This window comes from Xylocopa sonorina, chromosome 1, assembly GCF_050948175.1.
Source record: "Xylocopa sonorina isolate GNS202 chromosome 1, iyXylSono1_principal, whole genome shotgun sequence".
Classification (NCBI taxonomy): domain Eukaryota; kingdom Metazoa; phylum Arthropoda; class Insecta; order Hymenoptera; family Apidae; genus Xylocopa; species Xylocopa sonorina.
The window spans coordinates 3,122,032-3,144,739 of record NC_135193.1 but is presented as its reverse complement, the minus strand read 5'-3'; the positions used below and the strand labels follow the sequence as shown (position 1 = coordinate 3,144,739).

Sequence of the window (22,708 nt, the reverse complement as noted above, 5' to 3'; positions counted from 1 at the left end):
TAATACGGATCGAGAGAGAGCGCGAATATTTTAGAGAGGACCTCTATTGGTTCATTGATTTTGTACATTTTTAATCGAATTCCAATGCATCCGAGGGAAACTTGACGATTTTACATCGCTGAATCGAATCGAACGCCCTGTTCAATCCTATTTCCGTCGACTTTGCACCCGTTTCTCGCGTGCGATCCCATCGCGACGGGGAGAAACGGGGAGCATCTCGAGACTCGTATCGGTTCCACGGAGCGTCGTCTGCCATCGAAAACGAATCGAGTCCTCTGAACCGTGACCCATTTTCGTTCGCCAAGCCTATACGCATACACGAAACGGTTCTCGCTGTCAATTAGGAGAGGATCGCGTGAGCCTGTCGCCTCGTAAGCTGAATACGTCTCCGGTTTGTAACGGCGGTCGCGATTCAGACGACGTTGTGCGAGAGGGAGCCATCGTCCTGCCACGTGTTCGCTGGAAAGAAAAAGTCATCTTTTCAGATTCTCATCGAGACGATCCCTTCGCTAGATGGTAAGAGGTTTTGGGGCCGCTCGAGCCTGGATAATGTCCTGGGTTACCTCTATAGTGCATGTCCTGGGCCATCGACGGGCACTTCGCATCCAGCCGCTGCTTTTTCGTCGCACCAAAAAAAAGAGAAAAAAAAATAGAAACAGAAACACCAAAGATTGCTCTCGTTATTAATCGTTATTGCGAAATAATAATTGGAATCGGCGGGGGGGCATAGATCGACCGCAAGGGGTGGAAAATAGGTGTGGGGCAATTCACCTTGCGAAAATCGATGTTCGTCCGTATAGTCCTGTAATGAAGATCCTGGAGCGGCCTCGAATTGTTTCCCAGGGGTGCTTTCGGGGCGCTCAACGGGCCTTGCATTAGTTTCCTTAGTGCGTAAAGCTGGAAATGGGATTAGGATTACGATGTAACGATGCCGTTCCCTCGTTCAATATTTAACCATAAAGCGGAGCTTGTTAAGTAATGGCACGGAGAGGGCGGCGGGTGGAGGGTGTGACGGTGGCGCAAGAATACTCTCGAAAGTAATGTACTTAGGGGAACGGGGGGTTAGCGGGGCTGACACCTTATTAAGTTATTTATCGCCGCGCGATTAACTTTGTAACGGTGAAAGATTGATAGCGCCCAGCTACGGATTTACGCGAGCATCTCCTTTGCTCGCGTTCCGTCTAAGATTTTTATTTCGAAGCCTCGTTTCGAGGGAGAACGCGTATCTTCTAGATTCTTCGTGATAGTTTACGTACTCGATACACGGTTTGGGATTCGAATACGAGTGGGACGTAAAGGTGAAAAAGGTAAAATGGATCGATACTCACCTCTCGCGCTGTTACGTAAATGGGTTTGTTGAGGATCAACCACACTGCCGTCTCCCAACAGCCGGGGTGAGTCGTGCTACCCTCGTAAGTCATGTAACCAGTCGTGTCTGGAAGGAGATTCTTCAAAGACAGGTGACGCACGGGCTCCGCGTCGCCTGCACAGAACAGCCGATCTTTCATTAGAACAAGGATACCTATTCCAATTCTGGAAGGGTTTTTAAACATTCACGCAATTCAGAATTTCGAGATTGACAGCGGTTTTTTCATAAATTCCCAATCACTTCATCTCGAACTTTCGATTTCTTTTGACGCGTGCGAGGTATTACGATGGCGTCGTGGATTGACTTAAATGGTCGTGGAAAAATCGACGCGCTTTCGACCTTTTATGAATATCAAAGCAGCCTGGCTACTTTAAGCCAACAGAATAAACGGTGGTGCTTTTAAACTCACTTCGCGCTTCATAACGAAAGCACAGCGGGGAGAAAAAAAGCACGAGCTCTCCCGTCTGAATACGGTGGTGGAGGAGGGTGTATTTGCATGCTAAACGATCAAAATTCGACCAGTCCCCCTCCCCCTTATTCCATTGCTAGAACGTTGCGTTGCATATTCAGCGACGTTATTTCGAACGCGACAAAATTACTCGATATTCGTCCGGGACCACTCTTTGAACTTCGACTCACGAAACGACTGACAACCCGGGGCGCGCGCAAAAAAAACAAAAAAAAAGGAACCAGGACCAACCTGGATCAAGGGAAAGGAACTTTGTGCGCTGTATATATTATTTATTCGTTTATCCGCGCCGTGCAGACGAAAGTTGGCGAAGTAATAAGAAATAAACTGCATTTATATTTTATACGACGCGTTCGTTTCCATGGTCACTTCGAACCTCAACCCTTTTATAGACTACAGCCTCAGAGCGCGGCCATTTAAAGCTCGCTCTCAGTTCCGTTATCAAACATTTTACAACACGTTTCTCTATATATAATCGTATTCTTTGTGGTGAAATTGCGAGTGCAACGAGTTAACGTTTCGTTGCCCTTCGATCGCAAGAACGGGAAGAAAGAGGGATCAATGTAGTAGCTCTCGCGGTACCCTCCTTGGGGACTCGAGTTACCTAGAGTTACCACGAGGGCGAAATGAATCACGAGTCGTTCTCCAAGGCGTGAGAGCACCCCCTTCGAGGCCGCGACACGCGTCTTCGCGGATGATTCGCGCGTGGCTGGCAAAGGGGTTACGTAATTCCGCGGCGCGTAAATCTTGGCGGAGCGGCGCAATAACAAATTGATGCCGGTCGTCGAGCGATCGTAAAGAGAAACCGTGGTTATATTCCCCGGTGACTTAACGATTCGACACCGGGGCGAGTTCGCTCGTAAACGGCCGCGGCGTGTGTGGATCGCGCGGCGCGTCGTTGTCGCCGGCGCCGCGGCGACGTCGACGACGCGAATAATCGATAGGGTGTGACCAGGCTCGAAGAAATTCAATTCGCGCCGGCGATTTCGATTCTTGAGCCGGGGACGCGGTGGACCGTGCGCGTATCGCAAGCCGACTGGAAAACCAATGAAACACGAAATGAGAGGGAAACGCCGGGGTGATCGTCGAATAACTGGTGAAATTTCCCGGTTAAATCGTTCCTCAAACGGCCGATTCCGCGTAATTAAAAGTCGATTTTAACGCGCTCGAATTATTCTGCCTGGAATTCTTAGAGGTATGAAATACGCGCGGTTCCCGTGCGATGGCTCTCTGTCTCTCTTCATCGACGCTCGGTTTTAAACACGTATAAACCAGAAACGGGTGGGATTTTAATTAGTTTTTGAAACTACGGATCATCGTATAAAGTTAAATTGTTCAAAGGCTCGCGTAACGTACACTTTTCTTAGTGCAAACCTTCATCTCGACCGAGAGCATCCAGACGCTCCATAAAACCATCACCCGAAAGTTTGACTAATAAACCATCGTCCGAACCTCCGACCCGATTCAACCACTCTCCGCTCTTCTTCCTCCCATTCACGTTTCAACCCTCGCCTCCACGCGTACCCCAGCTGGATTAATCCCGGCGATGATTAATCTCAAAGTCGGACACCATTTCGCAAAAAGGAACTGCCTGGCTTCGAGCCGCTGGAAGAGCCGCTTGGCGGGGCGTCATTAATCGAGGCTTAATAAAAATCAACGTCGAATGGACCGTCTCGAATGCGCGACGCGTCGACTGAAAAGCTTTCTTTACGTCTGCGATGGCGTTGACTACGACTAGACGCGAGGAAGCTATACAGGGTGTTCGATAACCATTGACAGAAAATCGACTTAGAACGAATGTAATAAAATCACGTTTGAGATTTTTTGAGAAGATCATCCATCTGAGAACAGGCGAAGACCTGTGCCCTACGCTTGGGTCAGTGAATAATACAAAATTGCACGTGGCTGCTAAGTAACATATGATTACAGTTTAAACTAACAGCGAACGACGAGTCTTCGAGCAGAGAGGTACAGCTTAATTAAAATATTATTCGAAGACTAAAGATAATACGAGGAAGCTCTCGGTGCAAGTCTGAGTTTTTGGTTCCACGGGTGTACATGGTGTACGCGCATATACTTTCAGCTTTCGCGCGGAGATGATGAACTTAGCTCTTAGTCCTTCCACTCGTGCCATGAATAAGATGGTCGCGTGAATTTAGACGCCACTCTTCAGGCGAAGTTACACGGTTCACTTTCAACTAGAATAACCGTATAAATTGAACAGAATTCCAAGAACACCGTAACTTCACCTGTTTCGATTCTCCATGGTGAACCGTACGTACGTTTATCTCCCCGCGAGTTGTATAGCTTGGACACCCTGTATAATACTTCTCTCGCATCGAGACCGGTGACATTAAAGGGGAGCGAGCGTGTGCCGGTGCAAATGGTTGGCTGACACAACGGATAAATGTGGCGGTCCTCAGCCATCCGGCTTGTTCTCGTCTCCCGTCGCCATGGAACATTTTTAGGACAGCATTCAGCCCGCTTAGAGGGCAGAAAGTAGCGTACCCGTCAACCTTTTATCCGTGAATCCCCGTATACCTCTCCCAACGACACCCTCTTTACCCTCGTCCTGCTCCTTTTCTATTTTTTTCCCTTCTTCTCTCTCCTTTTCCTCCACCTACCCCAACGTGTCAGACGCTCCTCTCCATTCGTTTCTCCGTTTAGACGCGGTGTTCCTCCTCGAGGAGACACGCGCCCCCTCGTCGCTTTATTTTTATTTATCGCGTGTCGTTCGATTCCTTTTTTTCCATCCCCTTCTATACCTCGCTCTGCGAGACGTCGCGTCGCGAGCTACCACCACGGTGATAAATAATAAAAAGCACCGTGCCAGACGGAGAAATATCGGAAGCGTCTGAGAATCGAAGGAAAGAGAGTGCAAGATTCTATTTCCGTGATTAATGGACCGTGGTATTGGGCAGGCGCGATGGGTTGTTTTGTGACAGCGAGCGTTAATGGGATCGTCGGGGATTAATTTTGTCGCGTAGTGGGGAAGAGGAGATCGAGTTACGAAATTAAATGTTTAAGATCAGTCGAGAATATGGTGAGGGACGCGGAATGTCTTGAAATTTCTGACTCGCGAGCAGAGTGTTTCTATCGTTTCAAAACTGTCGGTCCCGGTGGAAGCGAAGGGTGATTCCTTTAACGCGACAACTTTAATTCCTCCGGTGGAAGAATGTCGCGGATAAGGATGACTGTATTTATTCTTCCATCTCATTTTCAGAAGATCGTACAAAACATGAGGGTTCCGTGCAATCAGTGGCGCATTAATTCCAGCCAGACGACAAGTATCGCCGTGTTCTCGGGGCGGCAACAAAAGACGGGAAGAAAAGGTGCACAGAGAACCCGGACGAGAGGAAAGAAGAAAAATCAGAGGAGCACCCAGCCAGGTGACAAATAATAATACAGAGGTATCGAGGGAGGGAAAAGCGTACCGCCACGACCCAGTGTATCTCTCTGCGGGTAGAGAATCGAGACTGAAATCCGGATGGAAAGAAGGACGGAGGGTCGTCTGATTAATGAAATGCATTAACTCGTTCACGGTGGGAGAGCGTAGAAAAAGCAGCGTCGTTTCGCCGGGTCTGATACTCGATTTCGTGGGTGTCTCGTCCCGCTTGCAATGAATTTTCGAATTTCCACTGTGGAAGTTCGCGTATACACGCGTTTCGAAAAAAAAAAAATATATACGATAGGAGAAATATTATTTCCGTGCCTTTATCACGTTTGCTGACGTCAATCATTGTGATTTTTGTTAGATTAATCTTTTTATTCTTTTTGCTCCATTTTTGTTTTTTTTTTGTTTGTTTTTTTCACTGATTTCGTAGATTGGATCGCGTTGATTTGATAGGCTGTTGCAAAATACAAAACTCCGTCACGGATACGAGTGGGAGGAGAGTGGAATTAAAACGGTTTTTTAATTTAATATATTTGCGCGGCGAGTAAAAGTTCGACGGTGAAAACTGGCGCAGAGAAAAAAAAAAAAAAAAATGTGGGGCACTTATCTCAGCCGTAATTGCGTTTAATTCTTCGCGGGGGTAACAGTTCCGAACGTCCGGCGTAAATGACGCCGCGTAACGGAAATAAATAGAACGGAAGAGTATTTGCCCCGCTTGTAAGAAGCGAAGCGTGTCGCAAATTAGCCGGGAGGGCGGCGTGAAACGGATTTATAACCACGTAACGCTAGGTGGAGGCGTCACGCTGAATACTAATAATATGGAATGAGTTTTGGAGATAAGGCCCGCGTTATTTCAACTGATGGTCGAGCGTAATTCTTTCAGCGGTCGAGATTTATCCTCTAACAACGTACGCGGCTAGACTACGGTGTCCAGTCTTGCGCGTTAACGTTAACTTAATTAGAAGAATGTATTTTCGACGTTCGAACGCTCGCTGTACCCTTAGGGACAGGGTATGAATTATTGAACCTCGAATTGTCGCTAGTTGCCTTAATCGAACGCGTTAAATTCCGTAAGAGAGGTGCGTCGCGATGGACGCACTCGCCTCCCTTATCCATTATCGGATCGACCCGGTGGCCATCGACGATGTTTCCTGTGCGTCGAGGACTCCTCGAGATACACACGTGCGCGACTGCCGTTGGAAGTCGAGAGCGAAGGGCTCTTAGGAAAATTGACCGACCCTAATGGCTCGACCACACACCGGGGATAATGATGATGACAGCGGCGATAATCGTGATATAAGAACACAGATGGAGCACGCCACCGTAACCTGTGACCCTACGGTGTACCAAAATCGAAAAGGGGTCGCCTCGCACGCTGTCGATGCTTAGGAAGTGCATGGATTTCGCTTGACCGATATTAAACGCTCATTTTCAGCTGTATCATGTGTCATCGAAGGAACAATGTTTCTTTACGAGAATTAAATTGTTCGTTTCACTCTCTCGATCGATGAAATTGAAATATCGTTGATAAACGATTGACGGGTCGTTGGGGAAATAAATATATCGCGATTGATTTCGAAACGGTTTCGTGATTTCGCGCAAACGATAGGAGAAAAATGGACGTGGATGCAGCGGGATGAAATAATGAGCCTCATTCAATTTGTACAAGATTACTTTCAATAGAGAGTTTCATTAATGGACCAGCGCTAAACGCGCGCGCGTTTAATTTCATTTGTATAAACGCGATGCCTTTCGAGGATATTCATTTCATTAAACAAGGTCAACTTTCCAAATTAATTAAACAGTTCGGGGCGCACGATAATTAATCGAACCCGAAAAATCATTTATTAAAATAACTGACGGGAAGTTTCATCGAGGGAACGCGAATTGTCAGATACTCGTCATACGAATACGTTTCGAAACGCAATATATTTCGTCTGTTATTGATTAAAATAAAAAAAAAAAAATAAAATAAAAAGAGAAACCGGAAAATAACTGTTCACTCGCCAAAATTGTTCTGGTAATCCAAGATGGAAAGGAATGGTCCAAAAGGAAAGGAGGCCACTAAGCGTCCAATCGTTCAGCTCTCACCCTAATTAACCCAGGGACGCTATTATTTCGCTTCGAGCTGTTTGACCTCAAAGAAGAGGCAGAAAGCGCCGATTTGCCGGGGGGGAAAATGGCTTTATCGCGTGGCGTGGCAACGGGCAGAGAAAAGCTAAAAAACGAAAGTCGAACACCGTGTTACGATGAAAGTAGAATGGGATCGCGTTTCTACTGGACTTGCATCTCGTGGACGTTCCTGTTCGTCAACAATTTCCCGACAGCGAACGCGACGAGAGTGGGGAATTAATTAAAAGAAAGGAAAGCATCCGTACTACTCTCTCGCCTCTCAGTCAAGTAAAATTCCATATTTCGCCACGGCGAGAAAGGTTGGTAGCTACAGTCAAGGCCAGAATCCCTGGGAAGTATGAATTCCTGCAGCCCCATCCGCGTGCACCAACGTTCCCAATGATTCATGGAGAACGTCCGCCGCGTTCATTACTCGGAATCGCTTGTCCGGGCGGGCACGCGAGCTCCCGTGGGACCCGCCGCCGAATCGCGGGCATTCAAAATCGTTTTAAAATTTACACGCCAGCAACCTGTACCACTTTCCCACGATGCTCTCGCGTTCGCCACTGAGCGAGCTCGTGGCTCGTTGTTCGTTTAGCCGAGCTCCGAGCGATTCCTTTGTGCGCTCGATGGACAGCGTTTCTTGCGATCGATGCTTTGTGCCAGATGATTTAATTACCGCTCGCAATGGTTACCAGCGATGGTTCTAAGCTGAAATGTAATTCAGCTTCAACGAGCAACCGTCGAGCAACCACCGCCGCGATTAAACGTACGGATCGGTCGAATGTGGCAAAGGGGGTGGCAGAAAACTCGCGAAGAGTCTCGAGTTATTTCATAGTTTCCGTGCAAAGGCGAGGCCTTTGTACCTCAGACGAGGCTGCACGCATTACAATCACGGTAATTCCCGGGGTCTGGTAGCACGCGCGGGCCAGTTTCTTGGACGTGGCTCCCGGCAGGAGAACAAAGCCCGGCAAACACACGAACCGCGCCCCCTTCGTTGTCCGCGCCGCCAACAATGACCGCTCAACGCTTTCAGAAACGCCATCATCCACCATCGGCCGAATGCTACGCGTCAAACGTTCGCGCCCCTCGCACGCTAAATGCCTGCATACCTATCGCGCATAAATCTGCCCGATAGACGAGATGCATCCTGAATATTCCTGATATCAAACCGACGCATTACCCGTGCCAGCCTTTATGATTCGATTAATCAATTCGCGAACACCCACGTTCGATTCGTGCGACCTCTTCTGAAAATATCTTCAAATAATCAGCTCCGCCAGCCTAGACTTTTCGAGGATTCACTCGACGCGTGGATCTCAAAAAGTCGTTCTCCATCTGATACCATCCGAGACCATTTCAGCTGGTTGCAATTACGGTTGCAGCGCACCTTTCTCTTAATCCATAGCCGGTTACTCTAACAGCGGAAGTATGTTTCTCGAATATCATCGTTCGCCGGATGCCCATTCTTCGTAGCTACGTTCGATTCGGTCGATCGTCGGTTCTCGCGTGACGGTGGTGCGTGTCGATTCGCTGCACGCGGCGCTTGCCATTCTGAAAGAGCGTAAGAAAACAGCCGGAGGGAGGCGCGGATGGTTCGCTGTTGCGACGAAAGCTCGCCATTAGTTAGGCGAAACAAAGTGGAAATACGCGATGTATGCACGGTGCACGTGGCATCCAGCCCGGGCCGCGTTCGAAGATAATAGGGCGCATGGTCCTTTTCACCGTAAAGTGGCTCGGAAAGAAGGCACACGGATTTTTCTCGTTCAAATCCGTCTGGTTTGCGGCCTGAATACTGGCACGGTCTTGCCATGCGATCGTGGAAACGTGTTTCCCGGCCCCTACCCCGCCGTATTGTTTCTCGCGGTCCCCGCCAGCCGTTTCGAGAGATTCGTACACGTTCAACGTGCATGGTTATCTGATGCTCGAAGAAAGCCGAATGAAATGGGAATTCTGCGCCGGGATCCGACTTACAATGGAGGTCGCCGAGGGTTTCATGCTGGACGGAATTTAAGGGTGCATTAGTGGATTGAAGTAATTGCATAACATTTCTAACGTTCGACACAGGTGTACACGAGTTTCAATCGAAGAACTACGTGTCCAGGAACAAGATAGACTGAGTTGCGATCGACGTAACGTTAGGTTAGGATTTAAGAATTCATTTTAAGAAAAATTTGCTAACGTCGCGTTCAACTGGGACTGCAAAATCATTAACATCTCGGGTGAACAAGAAGGATTCTCGCCAGGCACCGCGCTCTTTCGTATCGGGTCTTAGATTTCGTTCAATTCCCCTGGTAACAGGAAAATTGAAACGGCGAACGTTCCTGTATAGCACTTTTCAGCCTCGCCCACACCGTTCGTTTCGTATATCATGAGAGGGAAGTTAATATAAATGCTTACATTCCGCCGTAGCGGATTCGCCGTTCGGGACACGAACGAACGAAGAAGCTATAAAGAATTTTATATTTGCCCGCTGCGTCGGCGGATAATGCGTCGCATTTTTCATTTCACTTTGGAAAATGCGCGCATAGACACGCGCCTGTATTCATATTCAGAGCGCCGCCGCCTGGGCTTGTCTTATTTCGTCTCCCCGTGTTTTATTGTCCCCATATATTACCAGACCCGTTTACGATGAAAGACAACGGGTAGAGCGTAGCCGTTCGTTCCGCAACGCATAAAGCGTCTCGATTCCCCGTGGACTGCGTTCTATTATTATTCGAATCGTTCCTCTTCGACTGTCGACAATCAGCCGCCATTTCTAACGAATCCATTTCCAAACAATTTCAAGAGAAATGTTTACCACAAAAATTTGTACGGCTAGCTGTAAACTTTGTACGCGTAGGGGAGCGGTACGCGTGAAAAGGGGGTAGCGTCTGCTCTCGTGGGCACCGATCGAAACCGAGCGGGCGTTTCGCGTAGAGACAGAACGTTTGGATTAAACTGATTCATAAATATTAACACTCGGTGTTTACGTTGCGGTGTACGATACACGGGGGACGTTTATATTTGATCTAGAACACGTGTGTATATCGTGCGCGCATGGCATAATCTCTTGACAATGATGCAAATTATAGCCATGGCGTACGTATGGAGACCCCGGTAAACTGTTTTCTCAACTTTAAAAACGATGCCCACCAGGTTACCATACGTTCCATTTTCCCTGTGAATGCCCCACACATATACCATCCCTTTTTTCAATAATATTCAAACGTTTGTAACGCAACAGTGTACAGAAATTGCATTGCCACGATCGATTTTGTTTCCGTTTCATTTATAAGCGTTGATTAAACTTTGCCAGTCCTAGTCGTGTGATTTGCAAAAATCTGATCGATTAACCATTCTCCATCCCCGTTTCCCCGAGCGTTTGTCAAATTTCTGAACCGCGTCACGCGGCGGCCAAAGTATTCTCACCCTGGAACACCCGACGCTCCACGCTCCGATCTCGCCAAGCGTCGAGATAGCTGGGGAACCGACAGAATCCAGCCGTGAACCGAAAGGGACGGTTCACGGGACGGAAGCCACTGCGGCGGCTCGATACAATCTTGCTCTGCCGCGAAATTTCGCAATAAATACCTGGAAACTTTTCGAGGAGCCGTGGCGAGGCCGCGCCACGGCTCCCATTGTTGTCACGAACGGCATACGCGGCACACATCGACGGCGCGGGGCCGCGTGCACTACAATGGAATACTTAGATCCACCCCTGTTTGGACCACCCTCACGGCATTCTCCATTGTCTCATGATTTATGTGCCGTGGTCGCGATGTCAACAGGGTATTGATTAAAATACACACGTACACGCGCACACGGAGAGCGGCTAGGAGACCACGCCGGAGCTGCACGGGGAATTTATGCACACGAGCTAGGTAGGACGCGAACATCGTTGTCCCTGCCCTCTCACCATCGTTGTAAATCGACCATCCGCCGTGTAGATCGTGGCCGCCGCGTAAAAACCAGCGACGTTCCATCGACGAATCGTTTAACACCGAGCACCCTTACCACCCCCTCGCCCAGAGAGATCCCCCTTGGGACACACCTCGTTCACGGGGTCGTTCGATGGAATTCTTTCGACGTGTTTAGCGACCCTCCTTGGATACCACTCTGCTGTTCCGTCGTTGCTTTGGTTCTCTGCTTTCCATAGGAATTCTTGGGACGTGTTTAACGTCGATTAAACTCTCGTCGTCTGTTATTTTATTTACCCTTGTAGTTTTGTTTCTGTTCTGGCTGATTATTGTGTTTTAATGCATGATTTTGAGAACGTTCTTATATGTACGTTCGAGGGAAAAGATTCTACTCGATGGAAATATTAATGTTTAGTCAAAAATTGTTTCTTTTTACAAGTGATACTTGTTCAAGAATATGATTCTTTGCAAAACCTCGCTTCATCCCCTAACTTAGGTACAAGAATACAATTCACGCAAACAGCCCCTAGAAATCCTCCTATTTTAAACGTTTCATTTCACCCCGTCTACCGCTTCACCCCATTCTCATCCAGCTCGCGAGCCACCCTGCAATATCGAGTCTCGCGACGAGATAAACTCGCCCTTTCGAGAAACCTGGCACGGATATTCGCCGCGACGAAGTGACTCGTTACCTTAAGAGAGTCATTCTACCTTCTCCACCGCCCACTCTCTCTCTCTCTCTCTCTCTCTCTCTCTTCCTCTCGCTTTTTTTTCCCGTTCCTCCTCCCTCGACTTTTCACCCTCTCGAGTCAGCGAGTCGCGCGCCGTCACCCCTCCGTAGCCCGGAGCGTCGGCACACTCCCTTTCCTGGCACCGTTTTATTTATTATCCGGGGTTATCCCAGCGACAGACCGCGGGGCCAACTTTCCAGCGCCGCTCGCTGAAGCGGACCGCACGGTATTTGGTGCGTGAAGCGCGTATTCATCGCCACGTGCCGTTGCTCCCCCTTTTTTTTTTCTTTCCCTTTTTCTCCCCTCATCCAGGCGGCTCCAGTGTTTCGTTCGCTCCCCATCGCCATCCAAGACGTCTTTTGACGGTCCACTAATTGCGACCGCGGATGAAAGACGCGGACATGGGATGACGGATCGACCATCCCCCTTTGGGACGTATCAGACAGCTTGTTTGGCCTGCAGTTTCCTTTTTACTCTGACTAAGGGGCAGATCTATACTAGGTTTCAAATATTTCGTTGTTCTCAAGTTTTCTGATATTTAGGATATTTAAATATGCACGTGCTGAAATTCGATAGCCCCTTTGGATTTTCGCGTTTCAACGTCCGTCGAGCAGGAACCTCGATCTCTCTCGTCACACGCCGTCATTCGTCGGATCCACTAATTACGACCGCGAATGAAAGACGCGACCATCGCGACGATTCATCGTCTACTTTTCTCTTCAATGCTCGAATACTTTATTCGCGAGCATGTTTCTCCCCTTTCTTTTTCTTTTTTTCGACATTCAAAGTGTTACGCGCGCGAGAGGGAGAGAGAAAAAGAGAACTGGTCGATTTAAGCGGATTGAAACGGACGCATAAAGGCGACTTATTTCCGCGATTGAAAGAAGCTGTTCGAGGTTGTCTCAACGGTTCTGTGGCCAAATACGTGGTAATGAGCGGGGATTTTTCCCAGGGAAATTCTTTGACGGATTTCCGCGCAGTCGTCGAGCAGTTACGTAGTTTCAATGAAGCCTCGCGGACGGCGGGCTCGTTCGTATTTATGATGTACATCGCGTCAAACTTGTCTGAATGAGATTGTGGATGTTCGCGAAGACGTATAGGGGTAGTTTTATAAACGTGATTTATTTTCACGAAGAAGAAGAAGAAGAAGAGCCGTTTGAAGATATTCCAGCAATTTTACGACGAAACGCACGGGGCGTCGAGCCGAGTTCTTTACGCGCAGGAGTTCTCGCGCGCGCACACGAGGGTAGTTTTATAGCGACAATAGCATCTGATGAATTTCGCGTACGGTACACGCCGTTGAATCGAGTTTCTTAACCGGGTCGAAGCTTTGCGAATTTACCGGATGGTGGGTACTGGAAATTCCTAATCGGATGGCGGAGTAGCACGGGATAAATCGTGATCATTATACGGTGCGGCGTGAACGAAACTATTAATATTTCATCGCGAAAGCAGACGCTAGGCGCAGCTTACCACCGAGTTGAAAGCCTATAACGCACCAGATATTCTGAGGCAGCGTTAATGCGTAAATGCGTACTGATAGTGCACGCAGCCGGCAGAGACGAAAGGCGCTCGCATTAAACGAGGAATTACAATAGATCACAGACAGGGAACTGCGCGAATTTCTCGGGATATCGAAATGTATCGTGCGCCGAACGATAAGGGGTGCGCTTCCCGCGTCACTTCGCGTTTTCCAATCGGAATTTCACGTTCGTAACGCGCGATACTCCCGAATTCGCGGGTCCCCTCCAATCTTCAGCTTAAAATCCCGTTCGCGAGCGTTCTCGAGCTTTCGAATTTCCGATTCTCGAATTTTCGAACTCTAATCACGATCAGCTACGTATCTGGTTGTTTCGAAGTTAATTAGAGCCTCGAATGGGAAAATTTGATCGCTCATCCCTGGGAACCTGTCCGTTTTGAAAGTTCGAACGGCGATCCGGCAACGTTACTTATCGAATCGCGTTTCTACGGCCGTCCAAATCGAAAACCATCGCCGGCATACGTACTAGCCGGTGCACACGCCGAAATCGATACTCACCGCGGTAAACAACTTTGCTGAACACGCTGGTTATGATCTGCAGTTCCGGGTGCAGCGACTCCCCCAGCTGAAACAGACGAGAACCAAGATTTCTTTTGAGTATCGACTGCAATGCAATCTGGTATCGGGCTAGAGAGAAATGCCAGCCACCCTCTGCCACTCCCTACCCAACGTCCTATCGCCAACTCTCGTTCATTCTATGCCCTAATACGTTTTCCATCGATTTCCCATGAAAAGGAGGAGCAGAGAGAGAGTGAGAGAGAGTGAGAGAGTGAGTGAGGGGGATGAAGAAGGGTCGGGGGAGGGGCTATGCTCGACGCTGCTAAGTGCACCGCATAAAGAGGCGAAGGCGAATAGTCGTTTCGAAACTTCCACACTGGCCGCCATTAAAGGTAACCGTAAAAGCTGGCTAAAATCGACGGGCAACTCTCCGAAGTAACGATAAATAATAAAAGCTCATCTGGGCATCGCGGACGGATCAAGAGTTTCGTCGTTTCCCTCAGGATAGAACGGGCCCTGGTTACGGATCGCACGCGACCCCTTATTCTCCATAATCTTTTACCACCCGCGAACCTTGTCCGTCTCCGTTTCTCTCGCGATACCCTCGCTCGCCCCCGTCACGGCTGGTTTCTCGTTAGCGGTTACTTCGAGGGGTATCGCGGGTTTACGAGTGTCATTGTTCTTACGGGTGAACTCAGAAATTCATGGCGTTTTACGGGCCATTCGTTATTCAAGCGAATTCAGCCACGATCGCTGACGACGAAAGTGTTGATAGAGGCGGAAACGTCGACGGGAATTTTAACAGTTTCGCTGGGGTTTCGATGGTTGGAGGGATTAAAACGAAGGGAGAGACTTTGGAAGATCTTTTTGACACGCGTTATATTTTGAGGGAAAGCACGGAATCTCATAATACCCGGTGGTAATTATCACGTCTTGATCCTGCAGTCTGGAAGCAGGCTAAATTATTAACCGTCGAGCTTGATAAGTCATTTAATCGAAGATAAAATATGAAGCTATGCTTGGCAAGAAGGGATCAATGGTTACGTTACTGTGTTAAATACACGTCATTTCGACTGGTAATTTAGCACCAAATTAACTGTTCTTATAGGTAAATAATAGAGATTAATGTAATAGGTAGACGTGTATAATTAATTGTTAAATTAAAAATTACTACGCAACTTCTGTCTAAGTACAGTGGTGCTCTCTCAACGATGCTATTCATTTTCTTTATTACCAATTATAGTGCCATGAAATTCAGACGATACTGCGATACAGTACCTATTAATAAATTAATGTAAAATACTGAGAATTTTGTCGTTTCGTATCTTAAATTTCGAAAACTCATATACGTAAAAAATCTGCAATGACTATTACGAAATCCCTTTTAAAATACCAAAAAAATCACACGATTCCCATCCCTTGCGTCCCTCGCGTTCCGTCCAAACGCAAACAGTTGCCGATAATTCCAGCAGCCCCTGAGTTCATTAAAACCCACCGTCATGATTCTCATCCAGCGTCAGGAGCTCGCGGAGCAAACGGCTAAAACTGCAGTCGATAAATCCATCCCGTCGCTCGCTCGCGACACTCGCGACTATCTCGCGAACGTGTACACGGGGAACGGTTAGAACGCGCGAGTGAAAATATCCGGGAGCTCATTTAGCCCCTCCGGATTGTTCGAGCGTTGACAGGGAGCGTTGGCACCGACTCATTTGGATCTCATCCCTCAGACACCCCCGGGGTATAATCCGTTTGAATTACACCCGTCAACACCGCCCCAACCCCCTCGCGCGCAGTCCCACCCCAGCCGCGACACACTTTTACCAACTGCCTCGCGCGTTGGGAGATCGAGCACCTGTTAAAGGTTGGCCCGCCCGCAGCTTTGGGGACGCCGTCGAAATTCTTTCCCGCCGGATTAACCGACCAACTTCGCCTTCTTGATCGTTCGCTTCGGAGCAAAAGAACGCTGCATCCCTTCGCGATAATCCGCGGAGAAGTCGACGCGAATCCTCTCCGTTTATACAGGAACGCGAGAGGTCACGAGTCGCGGTAAACTTGGCAAGCGATCCACTCGTCTCGTCGCAGTTTAATGCATCCTGGAGGACGCCTCTTCGCGACCCTCTTTCTGCTCGCGCTCTCTGTTTCACGGTCGCGGATTCCAGACTGCTAAAGACCGTGAAAAGATGGGGCTCGCCGCGCGGAACTTTGGAGATTTATTCAGGAAGCAAACCGCGTGGCCCGTCGCGAAAACCAGCCGCGGTTTTTCGCGAGAGATCCCTCCCGCCTGGTCGTTATTCCCAGACAGTCCACGCGTCGTTAATCCTGGCACGGCGGACGAGTCTCGGTGATTTCGGGTAATGATTTGGAAACGATCGGCGCGCGCGAATTTTTGTGTCATTAGCGCCTGGCTCAGGGGTTGGTACCCGGGAAATTACGCTTGCGAGCGAGGAACTGGCCGCTGCTTTTTGATCGCGAGTGGCTGACGAAGGGTATTAATTAAGCCACGATACTCTCAGGCAATTTCAGGCAATTTTTTTCAATTAGCTCGTCTATCGTGGATGTAGAGAAAATTCTTTTGAATCTGCTAAACAAACACGCGATTTTATCCGATTTTAAGTACCGCGTCAGATGTAATTCGTCGGGTCTGGATTCAACAGTGAAACAAATGTTCCAAGCCGTGAAATTCGACGGTTGTAACGCGAAAGTTTGCTCTCTGGGAATGTTTAGAGAGCAATTCGTTCGACAGATAAAACGGTAATGATAATCAGAGGAAGGAAGGGGAGAGGCAGGACTCGAGGCGAGTCGATGTTTCGATAAACAGGCCGAGCGAAGCGGCGGCAGTCGATTCTGTTGAACTATCGCGCCAGAAATCAGAAGCATAAACGCTTGTTTCCTGGCGTTTGTTGCCTCAGAATCGCGGGCTTTCCAGTTTCTTCTAGCGGAACGCCGGTTTCACAGGGAAAGAGAACGTAGGGTAGGAGAGCGGTGAGCGGGGACGTTGGATCGTCAGGTTTGGGGTGGCAGAAAATGCGAGGGTATAAGAGCGAGGCGGAACGAGCTGGCGAAAGCAGAGCGTTTCCTTCGAAACTTTGGAATTTATTCTCGGGAACAAGCACCGTACAGCCGCTGAAAACCTGCCGAATGTTTGTCCGCCAGAGTTCGAAATAATTATTATATCTCGCCATAAGGATTTTTAAATCCTCTTCTCCCATTTATCGTCCATTTGAAACGATATTTGGGATCGCTGTAATTTTTTTCTTTTCTTCGATTTGGAAATTGTTCGCGTAGATTATTGTTGGCGCGCAAAAGAACCCCGTTAATTATCTTCGCAGAATGTTTTATGAATCACTGTTTCTGTAACGTTCCGAAGTTTCTTCCCGCGGAGGACTAATTTGTAACTTTCGCAATTTCCTTATCTTTGATTGTCGACGTTATTATGATGGAATAATTATTTCGATCGAGGAGACACGGTAAACACGCGATGCCGGGCTCGCGAACTCGAGGACAAATTTCGAAGTTGCACGAAACGCGGAAACTATCCGCCGACTCGTACATAGATTTCTCTGGTTATTATTCTTGCGTTTCAACCCTCCCGTTTTTCTTGCCCTCGATCTTCGGTGGAATATACTGTTCCCTGTTCAGCCAATAAATTCAGTTGAAAATATAGAAATCTTTTGCTAGAAAAAATAATTAAGTATCTCCACGATCGAAGCCACGATCGAAAGTGGCTGGCGAGATTGTGAGATTGAAAATAATCAAAGGTTGTTGACAAGAGACTGGGTAACATCCGTCCGCTTACCTGGACCATTATCGAGATCGCGACCAGTCCCTGGCTCTTGTGCTGCGCCTCGCTCATATTGTGGTACAGTTCCGCGTTGAAGCCGTACACTTGTATCTGGAACAGAGAGAGAGAGAGCACGGTAGAACCGCTCAGAAAGTGGGCTGGGCAGGATTTATTCCGCGGCTTAATCGCGACGCGTCCCCGCATTTACCGCGGCTGCAATTACGCCGGCGGAAGCGCGCGTGCCGCTGCCGCTGATCGCGGCCGCTTTGTGGCCGAACGAATGCACGCGCGCCGGTAGAAAACGCTCGCCACGGGATCGTCTTGCCGAAATTACGCGGCCCTCCCGCCTCTGTTTCGCCCCGTGCGTGTTGTTCGCGCCGCTCTCGAATGAATTAATTCGTCGAAAGATTTCAAAGGGCCCTTCCGCCCCCTCTATCCGCCCAACCCTCGCGCGCCAACCCTCCTTTCCTACTGATCCCGTACATCACGAGAATTAATCCTCCTCGCGCTCGCTCGCGAGTGTAGCAGCTCGTGCCTTTGCCGCGGCCGCGATTGTTTCCCTTCATTCCACTCTATTCGACGGGGTGAATGCACGCGGCCTTTAATTCCGCGCACCCCTTCCAGGGTGCAAGTGTTCTGGCGCTCGTCAAGTAATTTTGGATCCCACGGATCGGGGAGGGATTTGTTGCGCGAGTTTCTCAGCTATCTGCGATTTTTTATTCGAACGTCTCTGAAGAACTTGTCTCTTTTTTTCTTTGCGTGGAACTTGCACGTTTGTGGTATCGCGCGATTAATTTAGCGAGAAGAATGTTAGTTCGCACCTTCTCGTTAATATTGCGCGCAATTTCTCGAGCATTATTGGAACCAATAACCGTGGATAGCCACGAATATCCACGCAAGTATCTGTTCCGTGCGGAGAGGTAAAAATCGGAATCGAGGATGTCCTGATGGCGTACCCGCTTGACGGTAATGAAAATTCTTGAGGCGATCCGGTCGATTGATACTTTTTCCCCGCGACGTACCGGTACGCTCTTTATTAGGAGCGTTTATTTCGATAAAATAGAAACGCTTCATTGTAGCTCGCATTTTTTTCCGTAAATATCCGATCGATAGAGATTCCTCCATGCATTCTGAATGCTGGCCCCCGGTTTTCACCCCAGCCTCTGACCTCGTAAAACGGAAGGAAGTAGATGGTCCTCTGGCTGCTCCTTCTTTTTGCCCAGGCGAAATCGCGGCAACGAGATTAAGAAATCTGCCGATAAAACGTTCGAGTAACGGGAGGAGGAAAAAGAGGACTGCGCTCTAATATCGAATAATTAACGAAATACTCGTCGATGCGCTTTGGATATTCGTTCCCCCTAGAGATTGCCAAGTTTTTATATTATTTTTTAGAAAATTTCTTCCCTCTCCTCCGGCTTCGATATTATTAATCTACCGACGATAACTTGGAGTGTTGTTAACGGCGATCCTCCAAGCTTTCTTTTACGAGTTTTCCATATATTCTTTAATCTCTTCATCCCCCGATCTTTTTATTTTGTAAAATTTGAAAAAATTGTGGTTTATTTGCTTATTCATTATCTGGTACATGTATTTTACGTGTCCAGAAAAAGAATGCGCGGCGTGAAAAGAAGGAAACAAAGAGGGAAGTGTATTATCGACATGTAAGGGCGAAGTAGAGCCAAAGGGTGATGTAATCTAACCGAAACATGAAAGAGGAAAGAAAAGCGGAAGAATTACAAAGAGTAATATAGTGTAGCGTGCAGCTACATCAATAACCGTATATAACGTCGCAACTGCGAGTAAATTAAAAAAAGAAAAGAAAAACAAAAAATAGTGGGAATAATAAAGAAAGTGTTGTACGATAAAGAATTGTTTAACCTCCACTTTAATTCCACAAAGAAATGGAGGATTTTTTATCGTCGAAATATCGTCCGGTACGGAACCGGAAGAACGCGATACCGGCAAAGAAAATGATCTGTCTTCTCGAAAGCCCCTTTGTTGTGTTCCCTAAATCGTATCTCAAAAACGTTTTCAATCAGATTCAAGACTACTCTCGGAGAACCTAAGATCCATTGGCTGTTCCATTCACTCGAGGTCGGAACGGATATTCGATAGACGATCGTGTAAATTGCAGTTGTAAATTCACCGTCGCGACGAACAACTATCGCGTCTCTCGAAATTCCCTCCCACTCGTCCTTGTCTTCCTCTGCGAGCAGCTGCTTACGTTTTTCGTCATAAATTTTGCCCACGCTCCGAGAGCGGATCGATTTCGTCCACGTTTCGCGTCGATTTTCTTCTTTGGTTGGACGATAAACGATTATTCCTATGAAAATTGAGAAAAATAGTTTCTGAACAGTAGCAGTCTCGATTCAGCCAATGATCCACAGAGACGCTGAGGGGTAACTGAAATTATCCGCGATTTGAAGGCAATTAACCACAACTCGCGCACCGAATTACGCCTTCGAAAGACGTGGGGAGAGGCAAATTGAGCGACAGCGAGAAATCAAACGGCGACATTTAACCACCGTCCCAGCTTTCTTCGGGCCCGCAGCGCAGCCATCGGTAAGAGCATTGCCGCGGCACTTCCGTTGCCGTTTCAACTCCGTCGAAATGCCTACGACGCGACGAGTTCTGCCTCAAAGACATCGGCGGGCGCTATTGCGACGCGACTCGGGCTTGGCGAACACCGACGACTCTTAGCAGGGTGAAATAGAAAGGGAAATACCAGATAGAGGGAGAGAGAGAGAGGGAGAGAGTGAGAGAGGAGAGTGTGTGTGAGAGAGAGAGAGAGAGAGTGAGAGAGGAGAGTGTGTGTGAGAGAGAGAGAGAGAGGAAAGGGAACAGAGCAGACTAGCGAGGATGAGCGTAAATCCAGTGCGCCTGATCAAAGTACGACCAGCGCTACTTGGAAAAGGGGGAAGATCCTCCGCGTCCCACACGGATTCCCTTCTCTCCGCGCCCCACGGCTTTTCCCTCGTGTTACCCCACACCTCCTCTCTCCTCTGACCCCCTTCGAATTATCCCTTCGTTTTTCCGCGGAACGTCAGGCGGAAGCACGGTCTCCCCCGGCGCACCCTCCGCCACCCTCGCCACGCGAAATGGATGGAAAATTAAGTGTATGGTGTGCGCGCTTTAGGCGACCGTGTTATCTTCATGTTGACGCAAATAGTTGTTTTTCTTGCTGTTTATTTTGAGAGACCGAGTTGGGGGATGTTTCGCGTGGGTTGCAGAGTGGTATTCGTTGAAGCATAAAATCGTCTGGAGGGTGGAAAAGTGAAAAGATGTCCTTTTCCGAATGGAAGATTATTTCTGCCTTGCCTGGAGTAGTTTTTATTAATAACACGTACGTGACACGAGAAATCAGTGTATCAGCAAGAGTGTAGAAGTATGAAAATAGAATAATGGAAATTTTGGAAAATTATTTTCTCTAATTTCTGTGCTAAAAGATGCGCTAGTTTTGATCTAGCTACACGGGAAGGTACTTTTTTATTAGTTAGCATTAATTGTTGCCATTGTCAGGTTTCGTTTCCTCCATTCGTGTTTCGTCAGGTTGATAAAAAAGAACCGCAAGTGCCAATGATCGAGGCAAATTGAATCCTGCCGACTGTAAATTGAATTTTATAATTTTCACGATGAGCGCCTTGTTAAATGGCGCGATCGAAAAGTGTAACGGGATGGTGCGCGCGTGTGAAGAGGACAGCGGCCGCGTGTCGATTTAATTAAATTTCAGGTAGTCAGTGTAATCAAATCCTAGTACAACTGCGATTACGAAGGCAGTTCTATGTTTAACGCCCTGCAGGGAAATAGTAAATGCAATTTAGAACGTCCTGCGGCGCGGCTAATTTATTGATATCGGGATCGACCCGCGTAATTTTGCGCCGGTGTTAATAACGTACGATAAAATTTTAACGAACCATCGCCAACCGAATAAAATCGAAACGCGGACGAGGAGAAAAGGTGAGGCAAAGGTTGCGCGTTTTAGGTAGGTGGATGGGAAAAGTGGTCGCTCGACGCGTTTGAACAATTTGCTCGCTGAAATTCAGCGAATTTAATCACTTAGTTCCTAAAGATAGATGGATGGTAACATCGCTTAGAACCGTGGTATGAACCGCAACGAAGCAAGGCCAGTCTCTTACACCCCGAACTAAATTACCGGAGGAACGATAAAAAGACCGTTCGTTCGTTACGAGCTGCGCTTGATATACAATTAAGAAAATTTCCGCTCGTTTGCCTCAGACAAACGACGAAAATTCGAACACTGCACCGCCGATAGATATTCATCAGAACGAACGCCACGGTCCAAAGAAACACGGTACAATTCCAATCTGCTAATCGGAATCAAAGAACAGCCAATACCCCACGTAAGATTAGACCCGTTCTCAAGTTCAAAGGCAACCCCCAAAGGAACCGACCCCGTTTACACTCCCATCCCCTGGCTTTTCGTTAACTGGTGGCTGCCTGTTTTTCCCGCTGGCTCGTTAGATCGATCGAGTCCGCCACGGTCCACTAACTGACATCGAGATTCGTTATCGTCCTCGACGAAGATCCACGGTACCTTCGGCCGTCCATGCATCCCTCGCTTCGACCGGAAACTCGAGATTCGGCACGAGCGCGCGCGGTCACAGAGCCAGACTCGACGCGCCACCCCTTCCGAGAGCGTCTTCGCTCGACGAGTCGCCGGATGGATCCATTCGTGGCAACCCTTGCCTCTCACCCCCCGTGGTAACCCAACCTTGGGTTGTCTCTCGAGGCTCCTCGTGCCTCGCCCGCTACTTCGCCGCCACTAGAGCATAATCACCGGGCTGAAACACCGGTGGCAAATCCGAAAGCGCGGACTGCGCCGCGTATCAGCCCGCTTTAAACACTTCTCTGTCGATCGCTTTGAAGGGAGGTTCGCCGCGCGTTTACATATGTA

At 48.3% G+C, this 22,708-nt stretch overlaps 1 protein-coding gene across 4 annotated transcripts in view; it reads right to left on the bottom strand.

Annotated features, from left to right (window-relative positions):
* Positions 1–306: 306 nt before the first annotated feature.
* The window catches only part of Carpa (Carbonic anhydrase-related protein A), a 416,930-nt gene continuing 394,528 nt past the window's right edge, over positions 307–22,708 (bottom strand). The window contains exons 6-11 of one of the 4 annotated variants that reach the window (XM_076898208.1): positions 17,809–17,904; positions 14,013–14,079; positions 1,329–1,483; positions 772–897; positions 564–615; positions 307–477 (exon numbers count right to left, since the gene is read on the bottom strand). In XM_076898208.1, coding sequence (XP_076754323.1) covers positions 413–477; positions 564–615; positions 772–897; positions 1,329–1,483; positions 14,013–14,079; positions 17,809–17,904 — 561 coding nt within the window. In that variant the 3' untranslated portion in view covers positions 307–412. The remainder of the gene's footprint in view (positions 478–563; positions 616–771; positions 898–1,328; positions 1,484–14,012; positions 14,080–17,808; positions 17,905–22,708) is intronic. The other 3 variants (XM_076898218.1, XM_076898226.1, XM_076898235.1) reach the window with 3 other exon arrangements.